Here is a 23,291-nt window from a genome sequence, read left to right as displayed (position 1 = left end):
CGAGACACGTGTGGAAGTGGAGGTGTCCCGAGCGTCCCAGCCTGGCCACCTCTGCGAGGCTGCGTCAGCAGAGTCTGGCGAAGGGACAAGACCACCACTCCTGGTCCTCCTAGGCTGTCTCAGGGAGCTCGCAGACATTCCTATAAGGAACCTCCTGCTTGCCAGCAGGTACCCACATAGGCTGGGGGGACCACCAAAACGTTCGCCCTGGAGACCTGGAAGCTGGCTCTGGATGCCTCTTTCAGAACACGCACAGACCTGCTAGCAAAGAGGTTACAGGACCTGGGTCCTGACAGTACACCAGGCACTAGGCTGGACCTGCCACAGACAATAGCACCTGCTGTCTCACCCCCATTACTATCTGAGGGGCAAGGAGCATTGTGTTCATTTTACAGAGGTGACGAGATGAAGACAGGCAGTGACTTGCTCAAGGTCACTCAGCTAGCGAGCGGCGGACGCGGGTTTTGAAGCCAGGTATGATAGGAGCTTAGGCCCTTCACTTCTAGGTCTTATGGCTGAAGGTCTCCTTCCCCACTACCCACAGGGCAGGAGGGCGGGGGACCTGCCTCCCAGAAGCGGCAGTTCCATTCTTCTGGCAACAAAGGGACTGCTTCAGCTTTGCCAAAGACCCTTCCAGCTCCACAACTCCATGAGTCCAAGATTCCGTGTGGGCTGGACTCCTCGGGGCCAGAGCTGGCCCGGCATGAACGGCATGGCCCGGACTCCAGAGTGACACAAGTGTAGGTTGGAAGTCTGGCTCTGCTCCTGCTTGTTGTGAAGCAGCAGGCAGGTTACGTAGCCCCTCTGGGCCTGGGGGTCCTCCTCTATAAAACAGAGGCAGCCCTGAGAACTCCTTCAATTCTGAGAAATAGTCAGCATGTACTGCGCAGTACTTAGCAAAGGACCTGGAAGGTGGTGGTAATCTGCCTTTTCTGGCTGGTTTCCTTCCTGTTCCTTCAGGAGGGACGTCGGGAGAGCGGTCAGGAGAGAAAGCACCCTGTAGAACTCACTCCCTACACGTAACTCCAGGAGCTCCAAACCTACTGCAAAAAGTAGCTGGACTCTTCCTCTCTGGAGCTGGAAGATGCCAGAAACGGGGTTCCAAAAGCTCCACAGGATTTTGGGCTAGCTGGCCAGTCCTAAGGTCTCCCAAGGACCCAAGCTTTTCCTAGAAGTACCTGCTGTTCCCTCATCACACCCCAAACTAGCTCTGGCCCAAATCCAAAGACAAATGACAGGCCCATCAGTCCTGCTCTTGCCAATCTCCGCTACAATGTCGAGGCCCCCTTTCCTGGATGCCTGGGTCACAGACTCCTCAAAAGCTAAACATCTTCTCTTTTGCCAAGTAGGTGGCAGTCTGTAAACACAGAGGGGATGGCTTCATTCTGAATGACAAGAGCCCTTCTCAGTTTTCTCTGGGGCTTTCCAACAAACAGTTCCTCTGAAATCAGGTTTGTGTATTACTGGGCTGTGTGAGCTCTGGGGAGCCTGAACTCATTCCCAGGGCAGACTGCCATGAAGAGGATGCCCACCACGGGGCTGTGGCCTCTTAAGGGTCAGGGGTCCTCAGTGCCCCCTCAGGAAGGGGCACCTCAACCCAAAAGGATACCTTTGTTTGCTGGAGCAAAATCAGAGTGCTCCAGGTTATTAAAAGGGGACTTATAAATTCTTTAACAAATAAAAATAATAAAAGGTACTCTCTTTGAAGCAGCAGCCTCTCTTCTAGAATCCAGCAGATTCCCAAAGATCCTTAAGGTGGGCAAAATCATATGCACGCAGATGGTCACTACAGCTCTGTTTGGAGAGCAAAAGACAGAATGACCGAAGTTCATCAGTACAGAGCTTGCTGAATAAATCATACACGCTCATAATGAAAAATGACCCAAACATCCACAGGCCAGAATGGAATCACCTCTAGGGCAGTAAGTAAATCAGAGCAAGCAGTACCATCCTCTCCCCTCCCAGATCTTATTACTGATCCTGGGAGGATATGCAGGGTTGCTGTGGGTCCTGGGCCACCCACAAGGCCCCAGTCTCACCTGAGCAGGTGCAGGAGGAAGAAATGCTCTTGTTTCAGGCCACTTTCTCTTCTGCCTTCTTTACCCCACAAACCCAAGGACAAATCCTGTGAAAATCTCCGCAAGTTCTAAAGGGCTTGTTTGGAACCCCGTCCCCCAGCACATCCTCTCCACAGCAAGTCAGATTCCGGTCTAGCTCTGCACTCCCACTGGGCTCGAGGGGACAAGGGCATGGGGGCAGCTCCTTCTCACCTCTCTGGTGGCTCTGAGTCCTAGCTGGCCTCTGGCAGACACCTCTCCTTGAGAAGAGGGATGAAGTGCCAACCCAGCTTAGGAAGTCAGCTCAATCTCAAGTTCTCCTCTCAGATAAGATCTCCAGGGAGCACTGGGACAGCCCTCTCTCCCCTGAGGGTGAGCTGCCCTCCAGGACCCCATCAGCTGCAGCAGCGTGGAGGAGAGCCGCTCTGTAGGGCCATCTGAAGGCTGCAGAAATCATAGGAGCTTTGCAGTTGAGTTTCTGAAGCAGTGCACAAGGTCACCTTCCTGGGCAAATCTGGCCAGAGGACAGGTGAGGGAAGGGAAGCTGCCTTTCCCCCAGATGCTGACTCAGGCATCTGGGAAGGAAGCCTGGCCCGAAGCTGGACAGGGTGCCACAGACTCAGTAACTGATCCTCTCCCGTGAGACGCGCTCAGGTCTTACTGAATGGAGCCGGCAGATGTGACCGGCCACTGTCTTCTAAGCCACCCTACCTCTGCACTGTCATTCGCTGTCACCCAAACCAGGAACTTCCCGGTCACCTGCCATCGCTGCTCCTCCATCAACCATCGCTTCCAAACATTGCCGGAGTCCAGCTGATTCCTCCCCAAGCAGCTCCGATCTCCACCCTTCCTCTCCATCCCAACGGCCTCTGCCCTGACCCAGGCCTGTGCTAGCGTTCACTCTGATTATCGCAACAGCCTCCCACTGGACTCCAGACTCACTCTCCCCAGCCCACCCTTCCCCTGCAGCTAGAGGGCTCTTGGGAAGATGCAGATCTTCTCAAGATGCAGAATGAGAAGTTCAAGCATCTTAGACTGGTGCCTGCCTCCCCAGCACATCCTGCGGCCAGGTCCCTTCACACTCTGTGCTAGAGCCCCTGTGGCTCCTAAAGCTGCACACACACCAGCACGCAAAGGCAAAGGAAATCCCAAGCCTGTGCCAGGCTGCTCCCCTGCCTGGGGTGCCTTGGGGGCGCTCGGAAAACTCTACTCACCCTTTGGGAGCCAGTTAAGCTCTAAGTACCCTCCAAAGTTCTCCCCAATCTGCTCCTCCCGCTGTGGAACTGCTCCTTCCTCTTGGCCCCACTACCTGCTACGCGGACTTCTGCAAGAGACTTGCCAAACTTCACAAGTGTTAAGTGGTTAGGAGGCTGCTTCGTCCCTGCTGGACCACAAGTTCCTCTGGGGCAGGGGCTGCCTCCCCATTCTCCTTCTGCCTCTGGCACCCAGCACACCCCCAGCCACAGATGTGTGTGCTCATGGGTGTGCAACGCGGGGCTCCGGATCTCGAGCTACTACACACATCAGTGTGTGTGACGCTTCTCGATGATACTGATTCAAACACCAGGCAAGGGTCACTAATAGGGGACACACACAGAAGAAACTCAATACCTTCTCTCTTGTGAATACTTTAAAATATGATTTTTTTTTTCCTCAACACTCCTTCTATTTAAAAAAAATAAAAAAGATTCTTTTAAAGAGCTGAGCTGAATCATCCGCATGGCTCCCATACAGACTGGGTAAACTCCCCACAGATTTCCTTTTCAGAAAGAATACAATAAAATGCTGTGATCTTGTGATCCCTCAGGACACTTCTCTGACAGCTCAATGGGATGCAGTTCCAGTTGAGACTAATTGCTTCAGGTCTTTCTTGGAAGTTCTTTCTTACAGTCTGTAATAACACTTAGCAAGTGTTTCTTGCTCAGTGTGTGCTAGATGTTCAACCTGCAGCATCTTGCTCAATCCTCCCCACTGCCCTTCTAGGGAGGGACCTTACTGGTCCCACTTTACAGGGGAGAAAGCTGGGCATGGAGAGAAGTCCCTCTAGTGACCAGCGGAGCTGGGACTGGAACTCAGACGTGTCTTACTGCAGAGCCAGGCAGGCTCTTAATGACAAGTCTGCTGCCTTCCCAGGTTGAATGAAGGACATGGGGGAGCAAGTGCAGCACCCCCGAAGACAAGCCTGCTGAGAGGGTAGTAGCCTTAACTCCCCAGCTGCTCAAGTGACCTGCGACCCCAGGAAGAGAGAGGCATGCACACCAAGCACTTCTGTGTTAGGCTGAGGAGCTCAGAGCCACGCAGGGAGCTTGACACCTGCCACCCTTTGCATATGGTGCTTGCTCAGCAAAGGTCCACCACCTTGGCACCAACTCTCCCCGCTCAGGGGCCCGCAGTGGCCTCTTGAGAGGACTCCAGTCCTTTAGCTACCCCCTCCTCTGCTGGAGTTGACTCCAGATGGAACATTCGAAAATACGGATCCAGTCATATCACTCCTCTGCTTAAAAACCTTTTCACTGCCCTTGGCATAAAGTCCTAACTTGTTAACGCAGCATTTCCTCGTCAGCCTAGATTGCCTTACCTTGCACCAGGCTGACTTGCATACCACCACACGGAACAGTCTGAGGTTTCTGGAATAAACTATGGGTGTACTCAGGGGTACCTGGCCAGCTCTGTCGGTGGAGCCCACGACTCTTGATCTTGGAGTCCTGAGTTTGAGCCCCATACTGGGTGCAGAGATTACTTACATAAAACTAATTAAAACTTTCAATTTAAAAAACAAACTATGCGTGTAGTTGTCTCTAAGCAGAACACCTTACCCCTTCATTCCTATTGGCTAAGCCTTCCCCTCCTTCTAGACACAGCTCCAGTGTCATCGCTCTTGCCAAGCCTTCCCAGGACCCGCCCCCCGCACCCAGGCTGGGCTCCCGCAGCCCTCTGTGCCTGCTGCTTCTAGCTTTTTTAGCTTCCTTACACCTTATTTCCACTACTTGTTTATAGGTCAGTCTCCTTTAAGCAGACCACAGGCTTCTTGAAATAAGAATAGGGATCTCTGGGTGGCTCAGCGGTTTAGCGCCTGCCTTCAGTCCAGGCCCTGATCCTGGAGACCCGGGATCGAGTTCTGCGTCGGGCTCCCTGCAAGGAGCCTGCTTCTCCCTCTGCCTGTGTCTCTGCCCCTCTCTCTCTCTCTCTCTCTCTCTATCATGAATAAATAAATAAAATCATTAAAAAAATAATAGCTAACATGTATCATGTGACGGACATGGTTCTGTGTTTCGCATGTATTAACTTTCTTTTTTTAAGATTTTATTTTAAAGTGATCTCTACATCCAGTGTGGGGCTTGAACTCACAACCCTGAGAACAGGAGTCACGAGCTCAGGGTGCCTCGATGAAGCATCTGCCTTCGGCTCAGGTCACGGTCCCAGGGTCCTAGGATGGAGCCCGTTGCATGGGACTCCCTGCTCAGCGTGGCGGCCTGCTTCTCCCTGTCCCTCCACCTGCTGCTCCCCCTACTTGTTCACACACATTCTCTCTTTCAAATAAAATAAAATCTTTAAAAAAAAAAAGAGTTGCAAGCTCCACTGACCAAGCCAGCCAGGCACCCCTACCTGTATTTACCTACTCTGCTGCAAAAACTCTTGTGTTATTACCCCCGTTTGACCCATGAGGACGGAGTGGCACAGAGAGGTCGTACCAGGCGCCTACTGTCACACAGCTAGAAGGCTGCAGCACCAGGATCTGAACTCAGGGAGTCAAGGCTCCAAAATCCACTCTTCACCACCGTAGCAGGGGGTACCTGCCTCTTCAGGCGAGGACACCGTTGCTGTCATGTGTGGGAATGAATGAATAAATGAGGCCTACCTCCGCAAACCACCGGCCTGGCAGGGCGGTCCGGGGCCCTGCAGCGGCTCACAGGCACTGTTTACAAACAAGGGTTCCATGTGGCCTTACAATGGCAGATGCTGCTCCCCCTTCCCTCCTGCACAACCACGCCAGGGGGGAAAGAAATGTGCGCGGCCCGAGCGCCTACCTTCTTCCCCACGGCTCTCGCCGCCGCCCAGCGAAGCCAACCGGGTTCTCCCGTGACTTAGAGCAAAGTCTATCCCGCCGCCAAGGGCAGCTGTCATCTCTCTTCCTTCCGCCAACAAACGGGCATCGAAACTCGGGAGTGGGGGGTTGGCAGCGGCTGCGGCGGCGGCGGCGGCGGCGGGGATGGGAGAGATGGGAGACGCCAAGCTCTCACCTGCCGGCCCCACGGGGTGGCCCAGCCAGCGGCGCGGAGATGGGCGGGCCCGGGCGGGCTCGGCAGGTGAGGCTGCCCCTGAGGCGTGCCCCCTTCCGGCCCCGGCCGCACCTAAGCGCCTCCCCCATGCCGGGTGCCCCCGGCGACCACGGGAAGCCCCGGGAGCCCCGGGGTGTCTTCTGGGGGAAACCCGGCTGAGCCCGAAGGCCGAGCCCTGGCGCACCTGCCGAGCGGCCCCGGGCGAGGCTGGCAGGCGGCACCCGGGTCCCCGCGGCCCGAGACGCGCAGCCCCAGCAGACGGAGCGGCGCTCGGGCTGCCCCGGGGCCCCCGCCCCGCCCCGCGACCCCCGCCCTCACCTTCCCCCGGTGCTCAGCGCTGCTCGCCCATAGTCCGTAGCCCGGAGCCGGGACTGCTCGGCGCTCCGTCCCGGCGGGGGCCGGGGCCGGGCCGGGGGCGTGGGAGCCGCTCACCGCCGCCTCCCAGCGCAGCCGCCGGAGCCGCCGCCGCCGCCGCCGCCGCCTCCCTCCATGGCTGCGGCGCCGCCACCTGACAACGGAAGTGACGCACCGCCCCCTCCTCTCGGGCCGGAGCCGCAGCCCCACCCCTCTCCGCGGGCCCCGCCCCCTCGCCCGGGGCTGCGGCCTCCGGATTGGGGCGCCATCTTGAGGCCGGGCGGAAGCCTTCGGGCGGGAGGCCGGAATCCGGGGCGCCGATTGGCTCGGGGCGGGGCCTGGGCCGAACCCTGGCGAAACGATTGGAGGCCGAGACCCTGGGGGGGCGGTACTTACCGCTCATCTGCGTCCGCCGCGAGGCTGGGACGCGCACACCGCCCCCGCCCAGACTCCGCGGGACCTCGCGCGCCCTACGCCCGCCCCGCCGGCCTAGGAGAAGCCTCCCGCCGTTGGAGGGTCGGCCGGTTGTGGCGTATTTGTTAGAAAAGTGGCTCCTCCTCGATCCCCATTTCTCGGTTTCTGGAGCTCTGGGCGGAGAGCGCTGCAGCTGGGGGTCAATAAAGCGACAGGGATTCCTGTCCCAGCCCCTCACAGTGTATTTTGCGCCGGACCCCTCTCGCGCGTGTAGCGACCCCGCTTCCACCCGAAGATCCCTGCAGCCTTGCCCGAGGAGGTTTACAGTCGGGAGGTCCCATTAACGATTCCAGCCCTGTAACCTCTCAGCCCCTCCTGCTGCAGTTTCGGTCCCTTTCTCCTCCTCCTCCTCCTCCTCCTCCTCCTCCTCCTCCTCCTCCTCCTCCTCCAGCAACCACGCCCTCCATGAATCAGCTTCTTGCACCAGCAGATGAGCCCTTTAAAGGGATTGCATCAGGCGGGTGACTCACTGGGGCCCTCTGAGCCTGGCTTCCCTCCTCTGGCATCCAGAAGCAGCTAGAAGGGCTCGGTGGCAGCGGCGCCGGTGACCGTGGCCCCACTCCTTTGTCTCGGGGTGTGCACCAGTGTGCGGGCCGCGTGCGACTGTAACTCCCGGGTGTCCTTCCAGCTGCCGCCTGCGTCACGCGGTATCCGAGTGTGGGCGCCCGTCCCCGAGCCTCTGTGCGCTGCTGGGTTTTCCTAGGGGCGTGTGGCCCGGTGCTTCCGTGTCTGTGCACTTGTCATCCCCACGCAGGCAGTGCCACGGCAGGAGGATGGGTGTGAGTTGAGTCTGGCTGCCTCCTCCCGTGTCCACCTCTTTGTCTCTCCGAACGCCTGGTGGGTGAGCTGCTAAGTGACAACAGGAATCAGAACGGCTCCCTGCTGTTGTCACATGCTGCGTTCGGCACTCGAGAGGCCTCAGTGTTGGGAGTCTGTTTGCAGAAGCAGCAGCTGCCAGAGCTCTGAGAGGGGAGGTGTCCTCTCCCGAGACACACAGCCAGTGACCCCGTGGCTGTGATCTGAACCAAGTCTGGCAGATGCCAGGAAGGTTAGATCTGAGTCCTTGCTGCGTCTCTCACAAGCCGAGTGGCTCTGAGTAAGTTCCCTGACCTGGCCGTTGGGTCAAAATAGGGATCCCCTTTTTGGGATCACTGTGAGGACCCCGTGGGGATGCAAACAGCTTCTCGAAGGCCGGCCAGACAGAGTGCTCACGCGCACTCTTGTTCAGGGCTTCAGGAAAGCTGGGCGCTGGAAGGCGGGGACAAAGCAACCAGGCCACGCGGCCCCCCAGCTTCTGTCTCTGACAAAGGGAAAAGCCTAGGGATTCCGGAAGCCCCGACGCTGCCAGGAACGGGTTTTGGGTTTTCCAGAGCTCTCTAATTGTCAGCTAGATGAATCACTTGGAGCTGACACCGCCATCCGCGGCCCCCAGACACTTTTAGTTGCTTCACAATATAGGATTTTAACAAAGAAGAGGAGGAGGGAGAAAAAGAGGGGAGAAGAGGTAATGAATAGAAACAAAAGGTGCCAGCCAGAGGAAGTGGAAGACTGTCGTCTGGACACCAACACGAGGAGACTGGCTGCACCACACACACACACACACACACACACACACACACACACACACACGGTGACACACGTTCCTGCTGCCGGCTGGCTCTCCAACTTCGGGCACCCTGGCAGATGGCACTGCCATAACAAAGTGACGCCTGTCACAACAGCAGGGATGCTTGCTTGACGAGGTCTAGGCAGATCCGCCTGTCACAGAAGGAGAGGGAGAAACCTTCAGCCCTGAGTTGCTTCCTCCGGCGTCTGTAACCAGCACGCGGGCCTTCCTGCTGCCTCCGGCTTCTCCTTGTGCCCAAGCCCCTGGCCCGGCACGGCCAAGTTTTGGGTGCCAGCCCCACACCCGGGGGTACCGCCACCGAGGTACGCCGCCGTGGGGCGTCGGGAGCACTGGGAAGCAGGGCAGTGCAGTCGTAAAGGTTTGAGTCCTGCACACTTGGGTTCAGATCCTTACTGCGCTGTCCCCTCCCTGGCTCCTGGGTCTCGAGGTCTTGAGCAAGTCACTTAGCCTCTCTGGGCCTGGTGGCCCCTGTAACATGAGGCTCCCTTCCCTTTCTCCTTTCCTTCCCCTCCCCTCCTCTCCCTTTCCCCTTCCCTTCCCTTCCCCTCCCTTTCTCCTTCCCCTCCCCTTCCCTCCCATTCCCCTTCCCTTCCCTTTCTCCTTCCCTTCTCTTTCTCCTTCCCTTCCCTTCCCCTCCCCTTCCCCTTCCCCTCCCCTCCCTTCCCCTTCCCCTCCCCTCCCCTTCCCCTTCTGTCTCCTCAGCTGTAGAATGTGGAGTTAGATCAGATCAGTAGTTCCCAATCTTCTCCCTGTCAAAGCTTCTCTTAGTATTTTCCCTCCACACGAGCCTCGTGTTTGGTAAGATTTTGTCTCCCATACAACCTACATCAAGTTATTTCTTCTTTTTTATTGACTATAAGCCTCGTTTTATTGATGCTAGGGCTTGTGATAGGAGCAAGCCAGCGTGACCTCTGACCGCTCTGCTAGTGTAATTCCAGCCCGAGGCAGAGGACACACCGGGCTTGGCCACCCTTCACGTGCGGTGCGGTGTGCGGTTTCTGTGGGTCCTTTCTGCAACATTGACAGGAGCTCAAGGGACCCCAGCTGCCCTTGGGCGGGGGCCCTTCAGCTGGAAATGCCAGACTAGAACTCCGCGGGCTGGATGCTCTTGTCCCTGTCCCCCAGGGAGCTCTGAACTTGGAGCTGTGCGCCCACCCCGGCCGTCCTCTCACCTGAGTGAAAGACACCCCCTGTGCTCTTCGCTCTAGGAGGGCAGGCCAAGATGAGACCCACCGGGGCCACCTGAGCCATCAGAATTTCTGGGGCCTCTCTTATCAACGGGGCCCCCCATGTCAGCATACACTAGTGCTTGAGCAAAGGCCATGGCCACGAGCAGCAAAACCCCATGTCCAGCGGGGCGTTAACATTTGGAAATATGTTTTTGGGCAGCCCGGGTGGCTCAGCGATTTAGCACCACCTTTGGCCCAGTGTGTGATCCTGGGATCGAGTCCCATGTCAGGATCCCTGCATGGAGCCTGCTTCTGCCTGTGTCTGTGCCTCTGTGTGTGTGTATGTGTGTGTGTGTCTCATGAATAAATAAATAATTTTTTTTTAAAGGAAATGTTTTCATCTTTCCCTGGGTGTCCCTCCCTTCCCTTATGCGGACACTCAGGTTACTCTGCCTTCGTGACTTTGACTTTGGGAAATAAACCATAAAGCAGAACGCAGAGCTCATTTTTAGCTTCTGAATTCCAAAAAGCTTAGTCTTCAGGGAGGAATGGAAAGAATTTCTGTGCACCTACAAATTTAGAAAACTGTGCAACAAGGGGGATCCGGGAGACTGAGAATTGGGTTGGGGGAAGGGGGTGGTCCCTGAGAATAGATGGGCTTCTCCTCAGCCTGGGGGCTGGAGGGGGTCAGCCGGGTCTAGGGCCTGGGCAGCACCAGGGCTGGGCTCCTGCCCCAGGGGTGCCAGCAAGTAACAAAACCCTCTGAAGAAACAGCTGCGTGCTGCATTTGGGCGCACACGGTCTAACCAGGCCAGGAGCCGAAGAGTTTCCTGGGCCAAATACGGGCTGGAAAAGTAGGCTAAACATCTGAACGCCGAGAGGGGCGTGGGTTACTCCTGCAGGGGTGTCAGGTCAGGACACCTCAGCGGCAGCCTGGGCGGGCTGACCACAAAAGGCCAGACCACCGGGCGACCACCTTCCCCACGCAGGCCCCCTGGAAGGGATATGCACTAGAATCCAGGGAAGGGGCAAGCTCCGCATGGGCAGCATTGAGTTTCCGCCACTCTGGCTGAATGGGCTGAAGCAGGAGCTCGGTGGAGTTACGACGAATTCAAGTTCTATTTCTCATGCACTGGAAACTGGGACCAGCTACACTCCTCACCCTCAAGGCCTGGTATCGTTTGCCCCAGCCCCATCCCTAGCCTCATCTGCCTCTCTCCCCTCCCATGGTCACAGTGGTCCACCCCCAGGGCTCCCACCCCAGGACCTTTGCACTGGCAGTTTCTTTTTGCCTTCTCTTGGCTCTTTAAACGACAGCCTCCTCCTCGGCTTACATTTTGCTTCTTCAGACCACACTTTCCGGAATAAAACCACCTCTGTGTTCTCTCTCAGGTACCTTGTTTTTTTCCTTCACGACATCTGGAAGAATTATCTTTTTTTTTTTTCCACTTTTTTAAAAAAGATTGTTTCCCCCCGTGAAATGCCAGCTTCCCGAGGGCAGGACTCTGGTCCATCCGGATGTTCTGGGACTAGAGATGCATAGTGGAGTGGACGGTGGGCAGCAGTTGGGGAAATTGGCTCGCCCCGGGCTGGTGGGCGCTGCGCGCCCCCACTCTTCCTGGGCCCCGGCAGCCTGTGCCAGCAATCCAGGACCAGGTGCCAAAAGACCTGATCTCTAGGGCTTGAAGATTTGGCTGCGCTCTATGCCGGGGGTTCACCGTCAGTGTGTCTCAGGTGGCCTGTCTCCCCTCCTCCTGCTCCATCCTTCCGGCGCCTCACGTAGGGAGGACTGTGGGCCTGTGGGGCCTGCCGCGCGGTGCTTATGGAGTCAGGACTTGGTGCTGGGGTCTCAGCCATCCACGCTAGCCTGATGGCTTCCCTCCCCAGCCGGGGGGGTTCCCTCCTGCTCCACTGAGGCTGCAGAAGCCTCTGGCACACCATTGACAGGAGCTGAACCTCTGCTTCAGCTCCAGACCAAACCCCCAGCATAAGCCCTCTGCAAGTTCGGAAACACCTGCAGGCAGTAGGGGGGGGAACGCCTGCAGTGGGTGCCGCTGTGGGACTCACTCCAGACAAGGTGGCCCTCCCCGCCTCTTGCAAGTACGCTGACCTCTCCATGGTGAGGACTTCTTTTCCGTGTCTGCCCTCTGGCCTCTCTGAGCGGCCGTCACCTTGTGGTGTCGCTGCCCTGAACTGTAGCTGTCAGAGGGGCCTGGAAATTCCAGACTTGGTTTTTTTTTTTTTTTTTTTCAGACTTGTTTTCGCCCCGCGAGGACCCACTGTTCTCTCCTGAAGGCAAAGGCCAAGTCTCAGGGACTTCAGGGACCTTTAGGCCAGGACATCAGCAACATACAACAGAATTGTGGGGTGTGGGAGGGTGCGTGGGGGTTAGTGAGGCAGGTTCCTGGGGGTGATTCTGCATCACATCTAGGGAAGGGGGAGCCAGCAAAGAGGCGCTTCCAGACACATCCTGGTTGGTTCTGATGAGGTGGCCCAAGGACAATACTCAGACAAAGACCAGGAGGGAAGGTGACCTTTTGGGCAGCTGGTGCCCAAGTGGACAATCCTCTCAAGTCTCCCCGGAGAGGTGAAAGGCCTGCCTTGCTCGGGACTCTAGGGCGGCAGTGCTCAGGCTGGATTTCAGCTCGTTGGTCCTTGACCACCTCCTCCGCTAGACCGTAAGCCCCCCTCTGAAGGGACCAATCTAACTCGACAGCGTGTGCTCCGCAGGCCTGGCACACGGCCACCAGGCCACTGCTCTGTGGATGTTCGAAGAGGGCACAGCCGCTTTCGTTGAGATTGTTGTTGCCCAAGGCAGGACTGGTATGGCAGCAAGGCAGCGATGACAGGGACTTGGGTCCTACCCCCGAGAGCCCCTTCTTCTCTGAGGACCCCCAAACTCCTCAGAACCGGAGCCGGGTTTCTGGCTGTTGGGTGGCCTCCTGGAGGGCCCAGGATCAGCTCAAGCTCTCTGGTTCCGGGAAGAGCAGGGAAGCGAGCAGCCTCTTCACCAGGGAATCTGAACAGAAGAGCCACTTCCCATCCGGCCAGACTGAAGCACTCACCTACAATTCTCAAACTTTTGCTGCCTATTAGTATCACCTGAGACTTACGAGAATCCCAGTGCCCAGGCGACACCCCATACCGATGAAATCTGAACGGCTGATGGCAGGGCAGGCGGACTGCAACGTGCGGCCAAGTCTGTGCATCACTGCGCTTCTGCGGAGGACCCACATGGAGCCTGGCACGCATCAGGGAAAGCATGAGGCATGGACTTGTTTGCATCCAAGTTTTATCAGAAAGCAAACACAATTGTGAGACAGCACGACACTCCAGGGTGGCTTCAGTGGAGCACACTTCAAAAAAAATTTTTTTTAAAGATTTTATTTATTTATTTGAGACGGAGAGAGAGACAGAGAGACAGAGAGAAAGGGTACACCGAGGGAGAGGGAGCAGACTCCCTGCTGAGCAGGGAGCCCCAATGTGAGGCTTGATCCCAGGACCCCGGGGATCATGACCTGAGCTGAAGGCAGACGCTCAACCAACTGAGCCACCCAGGCGCCCCACGCTGGGTACACTTGATAATCCTCACTGGGAGAGGGCTGAAGACTATTTGGCAGAGTCCCTAAATCAGTAAATCAGATTCTATTTGGCAGAGTCCCTAAATCAGTAAATCAGATTCCGACATAAACGATCAAGGCCACGGACAGGTAAGTAGGATCCCAGAGACAGTCTAGGAGATGGCACCCGGTGAAAGGCAGCTGTGACAGGGGGTGTCTGTGGGAGACACTGGTTTCTGGGCTGGCCCCGCTCACTCTCTCTCCGGGCTCAGGGCAGGGAGGGTAGCAGGCAGTTGACTCAGTAGAACTCTGGGGAAACCTATGCGGGGACAGGGGCTCGCTGGGGAAGAGGCTCATTTATACTTTTTGGACGGAAATTCACGCCGGCCTTGGCCCTTGCTGCCGAAGTTGCGCACCCGGTGGATGACCTGCAGCTGTTGCTCAATTGTCGCCGTGATGTTCACATCATCGGGGATGTGGACATAACGGACATTACGGCCCGTCACGAAGAGGTCGTCCAGCTCAACCTGGTGGCCCCAGCGGTCTGTGTAGGTGACGTTGGCCAGGCGGATGTTCATGAAGGCATCGACATTGTCTATGCGGCCGCGGGCCACGCTCTCGTCCCGCAAGTCCACGGTGGTCACCTGGCCCTGGAGGCCCTGCAGCAGGATAATGAGGCTGTTCTCGGAGATGGTCCGCTCCTTCACGGAGTGGCTCACTGCCATTCTTCCACACCGAAGGGCAGGCGGCTGTGGGAGGAGCACACAGACGGGGGCTGGAGCAGGTCGGGGCGAGGGCCAAGTCACCTCCTCCAGGCTCTAGCACAGACTTCTCCAAGTCAGCCTACCTCCCCAGTTTCTGCGTCTGTGGAACACCCTTTGGTGCCAGCTGATGGCACAGAATCCTTACGCTACACGGCAAGGCAAGAATTATAGTCATTCTATAAATGAGGAAAACATGACCAAGAGATGTTAAGGGACTTGCCCACGGTCACACAGTTGACAAGTGGAGCTGCCGGACTTCAAACCTACCGCTGCTACCCAACCCTCACTGCACGTCAGAGTCACCTGGTGAGTTTCTACCCGCTGCCACCGCCACCGCCACCCCCACCCCGCCCCAGAGATTCTGATTCATTTGGTCAGGGGTGGGGCCCGGCTGCCTGACTTTCACAAGTTCCCCCAAGTAATTCTGATGTGTGTCCAAGTTTGAGAACTGCCGCTCTACAGGGCGTAGCTTACACCCTGGCGACTCAAAGTCCGGTCCGAGGGGCAGCGCCTTCACCGGGGCACCTGTCGGGAATGCAGAATCTCGGCTCTCACCCTGCATGGGCCGCAGAATCTTGCACTTTATCGCGACCCCTGCATCAATCACCAGTTGCCCTCAGACCTTAGTGGGCCTCGGAATCACCGGAGCACCTGTCAAAGTGCAGGATGCTGGGCCTCCGACCCAGATGCAAACTTGGTAAGGGTGCCGTGGAGCCCAATCATGCTCGTCTCTAACGTGTTCTCCGTTAACACGGATACTGCTGGCCTAGGGCCCATGCTCCCAGGATGACTGGTCTACACCAGGCGGCTGTCATCCATGTAAGTGCAAATTCTGGTGAATTGGGAGAAACCCCCGTCACCACCCACCAGGACAGCGTATCCAGCACACAGGTTTTGAGGGGAGAGAGAAATCGGTTGGACTCCTCACTCCACCCACAAAGTCGGCCAACTACAGGACAGTTAGTTAACATCTCTGAACCGGTTTGCACGCTCACGGAGATCAAGAGAGTCTCCCCACACGTGATGCCCTCGCTTTCACTACCTCCCGGGGCTGCATCAACACGACTGGTCCCCGAAGAGCTCGCCCAGTCGCTGCGCGGGCCGGCAGGGCGGCGTGAAGCCTGGGGCACCGCAGGGACCCCACCCCCGCTTCACCCGAAGGCGCCCCGGCCAGGGTCCGGGTCCGGGTCAGGGTTGCCCGGCGGCTGCACAGGGGCCCACCCGGCTCGAGGCCAGGCTGTGCCCCACTCCCCAGGAGGGTGGCCTGGGCGAGCGGCTCAGCTCCCCCAAGCCACGGGGAGGGGGAGGACCTCATGCTCCCAGGGCGGTGGGGGTGGACGCGGGGAGACGAGGAGGGGGAGGCCCCCGTGCTCCCGGGGGTGGGGTGGGGCGGGGAGGGGGAGGCCCCCGTGCTCCGGGGGGGGGGTGTGGGCGCGGGGAGACGGGCTTCCCCCCCACACACCCGGCGCCCCGCGCGCGCCCCGCCGCTCTCCCGGACTCGGGGCTCCAGGACCCACCGGCACCGCAGTCCCTCCGCTTCCCGGGCCGCCTCGCCGCCCGAGCTAGCAGCCGCCTGGCGAGACCGCCCACCTCCGGCCGCGGGCTCCGGAAGCCATGGCAACAGCTGCGCCGCGCAGGCCTCTCGGAGCACAGGGAGCGTGGCCGCCCCAGGCCCGCGGCCGCCGCGGCGCATCCGGAACTACAATCCCCAGAATGCCTCGCGGGCGGCGTGCTCGCGCTCGGGCGACCGCGCGCCGTGCGCCGTGCGCCGTGCGCCGGTGGGGGGGAGGGGGCGGGCCTCCCGGGCGGGAGTGGTCCATCCTCCCGGAGCCTCCGCCGCCCTGCGCGGCCCCGCGGGCTCCAGACTCCCAGCGGCGGCCCAGGACGCTGGCTTCCCGATCTGGAGACCCGTACGTCTACTTGGGGGCGGGCGTCCGTGAGAAAACCAGCAGGAAAGTGAAGATACGTGAACAGTCCTTCGGAGCATTAAAATAGGGAGGTTAGGGGGCGTGACCCCTGAGGCCCGGGTCGAGTCCCGCGTCGGGCTCCCTGCATGGAGCCTGCTTCTCCCTCTGCCTGGGTCTCTGTATCTCTCATGAATAAATAAATAAAATCTTTTAAAAAATAAAATAGGGAGATGAGGGTGATGGGATGGGTGGCTTTTTATGGGATGACCAGGAGTGTCCTGAGAAGGTGACAGCTGAGCTGAGGTCGATGGCATGGAGACAACCTTGTGCAAACCAGGGGAGGAGCAGGTGATCAGAGGGGACGGGGTGTGCAAAGGCCCGGGTTGCACGTGCGCTCGCCCATCTGGGAAAGCGGAGAAGCCGGTAAGCACGCTGGCAAGCCGGGAGGTGGGCGGGCAGGCGAGAGCCCGAGCACCTGCGGCCCCGCCAGCCCGGCTGCAGGCTTTGGATCTCCCGGTTAGGGACGCCGGGCCCGGCTGCGGATCTCTCTGCCAACGGACTTTCCACGGGTGACTCGACTATTACTAGAAAAGTGCAAAGATGGGTTATTAAGGGGTGGGGGTGGGGAGAGAGTTGATGTCACCTGATTTACCTTTTTTTTTTTTTTTAAAGATTTTAATTATTTATTCATCGGACATACACACAGAGAGGCAGAGACACAGGCAGAGGGAGAAGCAGGCTCCGTGCAGGGAGCCCAACGCAGGCCTCGATCCCGGGTCTCCGGGGTCAGGACCTGAACCCAAGGCAGGCGCTTAACCACTGAGCCACCCCGGCATCCCCGATTTCCATTTTTCAAAGGTCACTCTACAGCCTTGGTAAAAGCCTCAATTTCCTGTTTTCGTTTTCGTTTTCTTTTTTTTTTTTTTTTTTAAGGTAACGTCTGTCTCAGAGAATTGACCTTCATTCCTATGTGAAAGCACCTGGCTCCACAAAGAGGAAGGCTTGTTTCATTCCTTCACTCTCTCCTTCATTGATTTCCAGTTCCGCCAGGAGCCTTTCTTTCCCTTTTCCAGAGGATCATAGTTGGTCTCTTCGCATCCTACAAATAGAAACTGCCTCTGTTCTCCCTGCAAGCTGCCCTTGTAGCTTCTCCAGGAGGCCACTACCCTTGTGGTTCTCCTTTTTCCGACTTCATATCTGTGCGAGGCTGGGTTTTCTTTTACTTCAACCAAAACAGCAGGTCACAAGGGCTGAATGCAGAAGCAGATATGAGAATCTGGCTGATTTCCATTATGACAGGCATTACAGAGATTTGCAAAAACATAAAACAGTGTCACTCTTCTCATCAAATTTTTTCTTTTGGAAAAAAAGTATTTTTAAAAGATTTTATTAAAAAAATAAAAGATTTTATTTATTTATTCATGAGAGACAGAGAGAGGCAGAGACACAGGCAGAGGGGAAAGCAGGCTCCATGCAGGGAGCCTGATGCGGGACTCTATCCTGGGTCTCCAGGACCATGCTCTGGGCTGAAGGCGGCGCTAAACTGCTGAGCTACCCAGGCTGCCCTGGAAAAAATATTTTTATATAAAAATATGTTAATGGGTCTATTATTGTTATTTTATTTTATTTTATTTTATTTTATTTTATTTTATTTATTTATTTTATTTTATTTTATTTTATTTTTTCAGGATTTTGGGAGAGCCTGTGGGGGTAGAAGGACACAGGGAGAAGGAGACTCCCCACTGAGCAGGGAGCCCAATGTGGGGCTGGATCCCAGGACCCTGAGATCATGACTTGAGCCGAAGGCAGATACTTAACTGATTAAGCCATCCAGGGGCCCCTATTGTTATCTTTTAAAAATGAATTAATATTAAAATTTTATTTCAACTTCATATATGTGTGAGATATATATCATAACAAATGCTTTTTGGGTTTTTCTGTAATTTTCAAGAGTATAAAGGATTTCTGAGATCAGAAAGTTTGAGAACTGTTAGTCTATCCTGAGAGCTCTCATCTACTCACCTCACTATAATCTGGCTTCTGCTCCCAACACCCCACTAACTTCTCTGGCAGGGGTAACTGATGGTCCTTGCTCATAAGGAGAACCTCTCTCTCCCCTCAGTCCTTCATTATCCTTCTTAGTGCTTGACTATATTGACCATTTTCCTCCTTGGTAGTTTTTTTTTTTCCCCTGGGGCATTGTATTATTTGGCTTCACAGATTTCTGATTTTGTCTTCATCTCCCTCCCTCTTTCTCTCTCTCAGTCCCATTTCATTCTCCTGCTCCCTAACATGCGTGCCTTCTCTGGGGCTCTGTTCCCGGCCTCGACTCTACTTGGTCAAATCTCCGCTGCCTGCTACTACATACTGAGCTCCGTGTCTAACTTACCAGCCCAGGCTGATCTATGGAACTCTGTTTTCCAACTCTCTGTTGCTTATTCCCACACGTCTTAGTGGTGCTTGAAAGTCAGCATGTCTATGAGGCAGATTAGGTCCTTCCCAAATTTGTCGTTGCTCTAAATTTTCCCATTCTGTAGTTGCTACCATTTTTCAGCTACTCAAATAGGGCATCTTGAATAAACATAACTCTGATTGTTTCTTGATTCCCTACACCCGTCAGTCACGGAGCCCTGCAAATTCTTGGAAGAAGGGTCTCCCACCCTTCACTTGCCTTTTCTTTCTGACTGCCGCCAACCCAGTTGAGACCTTCTTTCTCTCAGTTGATTCATTATAAAAACCATATTACTGGTCTTTGTGTCTCACGATCCTTTGCCAACAGATTCAAAGTATAGTTATGATATTATTTACCTGCTAAGAAAACTTTTGATTCACTAGTAGAATAAAGGTTCCAGTGCTGACATTGATCTGATTCCAACTCACGTTCCAGCTGGATCTCTTTCAGGTTCTCTACTCTTCCAACCAGCGTTTCTTAAATCATGGCATGGGAACAAGTTGCTTTAACAAAAGGCTTTGTTTCACGGAATCAAAAGTGGAGCTCGGAAATCTGCACATCCAATCATGAACGCTCAATTTTGAAATCCAGTGCCCTCCTCTCTAGTTAGACCTACCTGCTCAAAAACTCAGACAAGTCCCGCACTCTTGCCTCTGCCTTTGCTGTCTTGCTGCAAAGGCTTGGATCCTCTCTTGTTTATCTTTGGATGTTAAGTCCAATCTCTCTGTCAAAGCCTGCCTCAATTGCCATACCTTTCTGAAGTCTTCACTGATTATCCCATTTGGGAGGGATGTCTCTCCCTTAACCCCATAACATACTGCTCGCTGTATTTTTGCTTGTCCTCTGCAGATTCAGCATCCGGTGACAGGGATCTGAATGAAGATGGTGGCAGTAGGAAGGGAAAGAAGGGCTGAATATTAAAAGAAGGAAACAAGCTAATCAGACTCCCTGAAGACTGATTAGATCTCGAGTTGGAATGGGAGGAGGAGGAATCAATGACTAACATTTTTTTTTTTAAGGTTTATTTACTGGGGCAGCTGGGTGACTCAGTCGGTTGAGTGTCTGCCTTCCGCTCAGGTCATGATCCTGGGGTCCAGGCTCCCTGCTCAGTAGGGAGTCTGCTTCTCCCTTTTCCCTCTGTTGCTCCCCCTGCTTGTGCTCTCTCTCTCTCTCTAATAAATGGATAGATTGATTTATTTATTCGAGAGAAAGAGTGTACACGCTCGAGGGCAGGGGCAGATGGAGAGGAAGAGAGAAAAACCTCAAGCAGATTCCCCACTGAGATCATGACCTGAGATGAAATCAAGAGTTAGATGCTTAACTGACTGAGCCACTCAGACATACCTAAAATAGTTTTTTAAAAAAGATTTTACTTAGAGAGAGAGAGAGAAAGAGAGGGCAGAGAGAGGGAGAAGCAGGTGCCTGGCTGAGCAGAAAGCCCCTCGATCCCAGCCACTCAGATGCCCCAAGAATTTTTTTTAAGTTCATTTTTTTAGTAACATCTATACCCAGCGTGGGGCTCGAACTCACAACCCCCAGATCAAGAGTTGCATGCTCTTCTGACTGAGCCAGCCAGGAGCCCCTCAGTGATTTAAATTTTTTTAACTCTGGGTATCTAGAGAGATAGTGGAATGACCCTGTGGGGGATATCTCATTTTTTTGGCTACTCAGCCACATTTGGGGGAAGTCTGACATTCTATGCATTTCGGTGGGAAGTGGGGGTTCTGCTTTGGATGATTTAAGGGCCAGATATGATCTCTGATCCATGTCAGCTATGGCTGTGGGCTTGTGACCTAAACTCAGGCATTATCGGGCCCTAAATCTGGAGCAAGTGACACAAACCAGCAGGGACTGTTTAGGCTCCATCCTGGTGTCTGCACCACCGAGGCCTCATGGCTGGGGCTGCTGCTGGGGCTGGAGTCCTCTGCGGTTCTGTCAGCCTCCCTTGGCTCCTGGCTCTTCTCCCACATTTCCTGTCTTCCTGACAACTGTGAATTGCCTGAAGCCCTTTTAAGTAGTTTTTCTCTAGTTAAGTAGCCAGAATTGGTTTCTTTCTTTTTTTTTTTTTCAACAAAAACCTCACCTTAGTACTGGGCCCACTTGAACTGTGTTGATTTCAGGAGCCTGGCATTTTCCTGGTCGCTTTAGATGAGCGGTTATGGCTCAGTTCTCAATCGTCAGAGGATCACAGAATCCCGAGAGGGTAATTCCCAGGTCACTTGCTCCAACTCAGCACCCAGGGCCCAAGCCCCGCTCCAGTCACTTGCTCCCAGGCGTTTGACTCCATCGTTAGCATGTTTTTGGTGACTCTTACCCATTGCTTCTAGTTCCTTTCTATGGAAAACTGTCCCAGTCTGCATTATATTTAAAGATTTCTTTATGTTAGAGAGACAGGGAGAGAGAGCATGCTAGAGCTGGGTGGGGGGCAGAGGGAGAGGGGAGGCAGCCTCCTTGCTGAGCACGGAGCCCCACTCAGGGCTCCATGTCATGACCCTGAGATCCCGACCGGAGCCGAAACCAGAAGTCAGATGTTAATTGACTGAGCCACCAAGGTGCCCCTGTGTTATATTTAATTTTAGAAGTTTAGGGCAGCTCGGGTGGCTCAGTGGTTTAGTGCCGCCTTCGGCCCAGGGCGTGATCCTGGAGACCCGGGATCGAGTCCCACATCGGGCTCCCTGCATGGAGCCTGCTTCTCCCTCTGCCTGTGTCTCTGCCTCTCTGTGTCTCTCATGAATAAATAAAATCTTAGAAAAAAAAAAAAAAGTTTAGCCTTTTGAAAGCGAAGAAAATGTACCAAATAAGTAAAAATGTTGTGGGTGTTGGACATGGAGTAATGAGGTGATGCGGGCGATCGCAAGGAAACTGAGCCTGCAGTCCCGGTGAGGAGGGGCCATAGTAATAGTTGAAAAGAACAGTCTGTTGGGAAGAAAGTGATGCCAACACTTCTGGGTGCTGCAGGGCGCATGAGGGCCTGTGGTCTGTGGGGAGAGAAGCCAGGGGCAAAATAGGGACCAGCTGGCAACTGACTGGCCATTTTTAAAAAGATTTTATTTACTTGAGAGAGATTGAGAGAGAGTGAGCATGGGATGGGGGTGAAGGGAGAGGGGGCGCAGACTCCCTGCTGAGCGTGGAGCCTGCCCTGGGGCTCCAACCCAGGGCCCTGGGGTCGTGACCCGAGCTGCAGGTAGACGCCCAACCGACTGAGCCACCCAGGCCACCCCTTGACAAGACTTCTAAAACTGGCTACAGCACCATCTGCACCACGCAGGGCACTCCGCAGTCAGGAGCCACTGAGGCAGGGAGGGGAGGCGTGGTCAGAAGGGAGGAGGGGAGCCACCGTGGTGACGGGGGAGAGAGTTTTAGGCAGAAAATGGACTTAGGCCAGGCCAGGAGCCTTCCAAAGGCCCAGGGGCCTGGGGAAGAGAGCAGGCCTTTGCGTGGGGCCGAGTCGCACAACCCGCACAGCCCACAGAGAAGGCAGCAGGGGCCTGCGTAGTGACTCTAGTGACCGGAGCTGCGTAGACCACTCTAGTGCATGGCTGGGGGCAGGCGGCCAGGGAGCCGATGGAGAGAAGCAAGGACGGCCTGCAGAAGTGGAGGCCCCAGCTGTGGCGGGAGTGGGTGGGCTGGGAGTTCGTCCTCCGCAGGTTGGGATTCAAGTCTCAGGTGCAGAAGGAAGGTGTGATGGAGGGGAGGAAGGGTACAGGTAAGAGGTGTGCTGAAGTGGGCAGGGGATGAGGGCAAGCACACGAAGAAGCTGTACCTGAAGCTGAGAGGTAGGTCTTCAGGACAGGACATCTAGGGGCAGCCCAGGTGGCTCAGCGGTTTGGTGCCGCCTTTGGCCCAGGGCGTGATCCTGGGAGACCCGGGATCGAGTCCTACATCAGGCTCCCTGCATGGAGCCTGTTTCTCCCTCTGCCTGTGTCTCTCTGTGTCTCGCGTGAATAAATAAATAAAATCTTTAAAAAAAGAAAAAAAAAAGGACAGGACATCTAGGATGACCACCTGCTGCAGGTCGGGGGGTCCTGGGCTGACACCATGGCTCCCCCTTGAAGACCCGAGAAAACAATGGCCCCAACGCTTCAAAAGGAAGTTAGAGAGCTTTATAAAGACAACCGAGGGCAGAGTGATCAGAGGCTAATGTGGGCCTCTAGGATTTAGGAGTCCTGGGTCTGTGCTGGCGGTGTGGCTTCCTCGTGACTGATGCAGTTGGGGTTTCGTGGAATTTGGGGAATTGACAAAGGAGGTAATGCTGTTTGTGTCAGCAGAGGCACCGCTGGTAGTGCATGTGTGCGTGTGCGCGAGTACTGGATGGGGTTGTTGATCAAATCATCCAGAGTAATTTCCGTTGGCGCTGGATTCCAAGGATTTTGACATTCACATTTGAAAAGGGGGAGTTCGGATCTGAGAACTCGCTTCACACTCAGTCACAAAGCTATGAGGGGAGGATCCAACTGTGATGGGGTTTCCTTAATGCAACCCCCCCCCAACACCTCCTCTAACCCCCTCTACCGCCAGCTGTCCAGGAACCCGGCCTGAAGAGCCAAGGCCTTGTTACCCAAGGCTCAACACAAAGGGAGTGAAGGTGAAGTAGAGAGTGTAGGAGTTTTCAGATCTTAACTCGGGTCTTTAGGATGAGGTACTATG

At 55.5% G+C, this 23,291-nt stretch overlaps 2 protein-coding genes and 1 long non-coding RNA gene across 9 annotated transcripts in view; 1 reads left to right on the top strand and 2 right to left on the bottom strand.

Annotated features, from left to right (window-relative positions):
* STK40 (serine/threonine kinase 40) overlaps positions 1-8,015 on the bottom strand; it is a 39,948-nt gene extending 31,933 nt beyond the window's left edge. For 2 of the 6 annotated variants that reach the window (XM_049094127.1, XM_025419916.3), the window contains exon 1: positions 6,656-6,864. Coding sequence is in view for 3 of the 6 variants with exons in the window: in XM_025419913.3 (XP_025275698.1) it covers positions 6,086-6,182 (97 nt within the window). In the remaining 3 variants the exon portion in view is untranslated. Of the gene's footprint in view, positions 1-6,085; positions 6,242-6,655; positions 6,865-7,087; positions 7,480-7,635 lie in introns of those variants that run through there. The other 4 variants (XM_025419913.3, XM_049094129.1, XM_025419917.3 and 1 more) reach the window with 3 other exon arrangements.
* Positions 8,016-13,329: 5,314 nt separating this feature from the next.
* LSM10 (LSM10, U7 small nuclear RNA associated) lies at positions 13,330-15,995 on the bottom strand. 2 transcript variants are annotated; one of them, XM_025419897.3, is made up of 2 exons: positions 15,803-15,995; positions 13,330-14,270 (listed from the first exon to the last, which is right to left on the bottom strand). In XM_025419897.3, the coding sequence occupies exon 2, from the start codon at positions 14,244-14,246 to the stop codon at positions 13,875-13,877; it is 372 nt and encodes a 123-aa protein (XP_025275682.1). In that variant the 5' UTR covers positions 14,247-14,270; positions 15,803-15,995; the 3' UTR covers positions 13,330-13,874. The 2 variants fall into 2 exon arrangements, with proteins under 2 accessions (XP_025275682.1, XP_035554647.1); XM_035698754.2 differs by lacking the exon at positions 15,803-15,995 and adding an exon at positions 14,841-14,865.
* Positions 15,996-16,067: 72 nt separating this feature from the next.
* Positions 16,068-18,084, top strand: LOC125752536 (uncharacterized). The gene is made up of 3 exons (XR_007402319.1): positions 16,068-16,195; positions 16,865-17,067; positions 17,881-18,084. It is a non-coding gene; the product is annotated as an uncharacterized LOC125752536 (long non-coding RNA).
* Positions 18,085-23,291: the final 5,207 nt, after the last annotated feature.

Source organism: Canis lupus, chromosome 15, assembly GCF_003254725.2.
Source record: "Canis lupus dingo isolate Sandy chromosome 15, ASM325472v2, whole genome shotgun sequence".
In the NCBI taxonomy this organism is placed as follows: domain Eukaryota; kingdom Metazoa; phylum Chordata; class Mammalia; order Carnivora; family Canidae; genus Canis; species Canis lupus.
Note: the sequence above shows the minus strand (reverse complement) of the source record. Positions and strands in the feature narration are given on the sequence as shown.

Bases quoted from the DNA above. Each gene is read 5' to 3' on its own strand.
- LSM10 (XM_025419897.3), bottom strand. From the start codon at position 14,246: ATGGCAGTGAGCCACTCCGTGAAGGAGCGGACCATCTCCGAGAACAGC.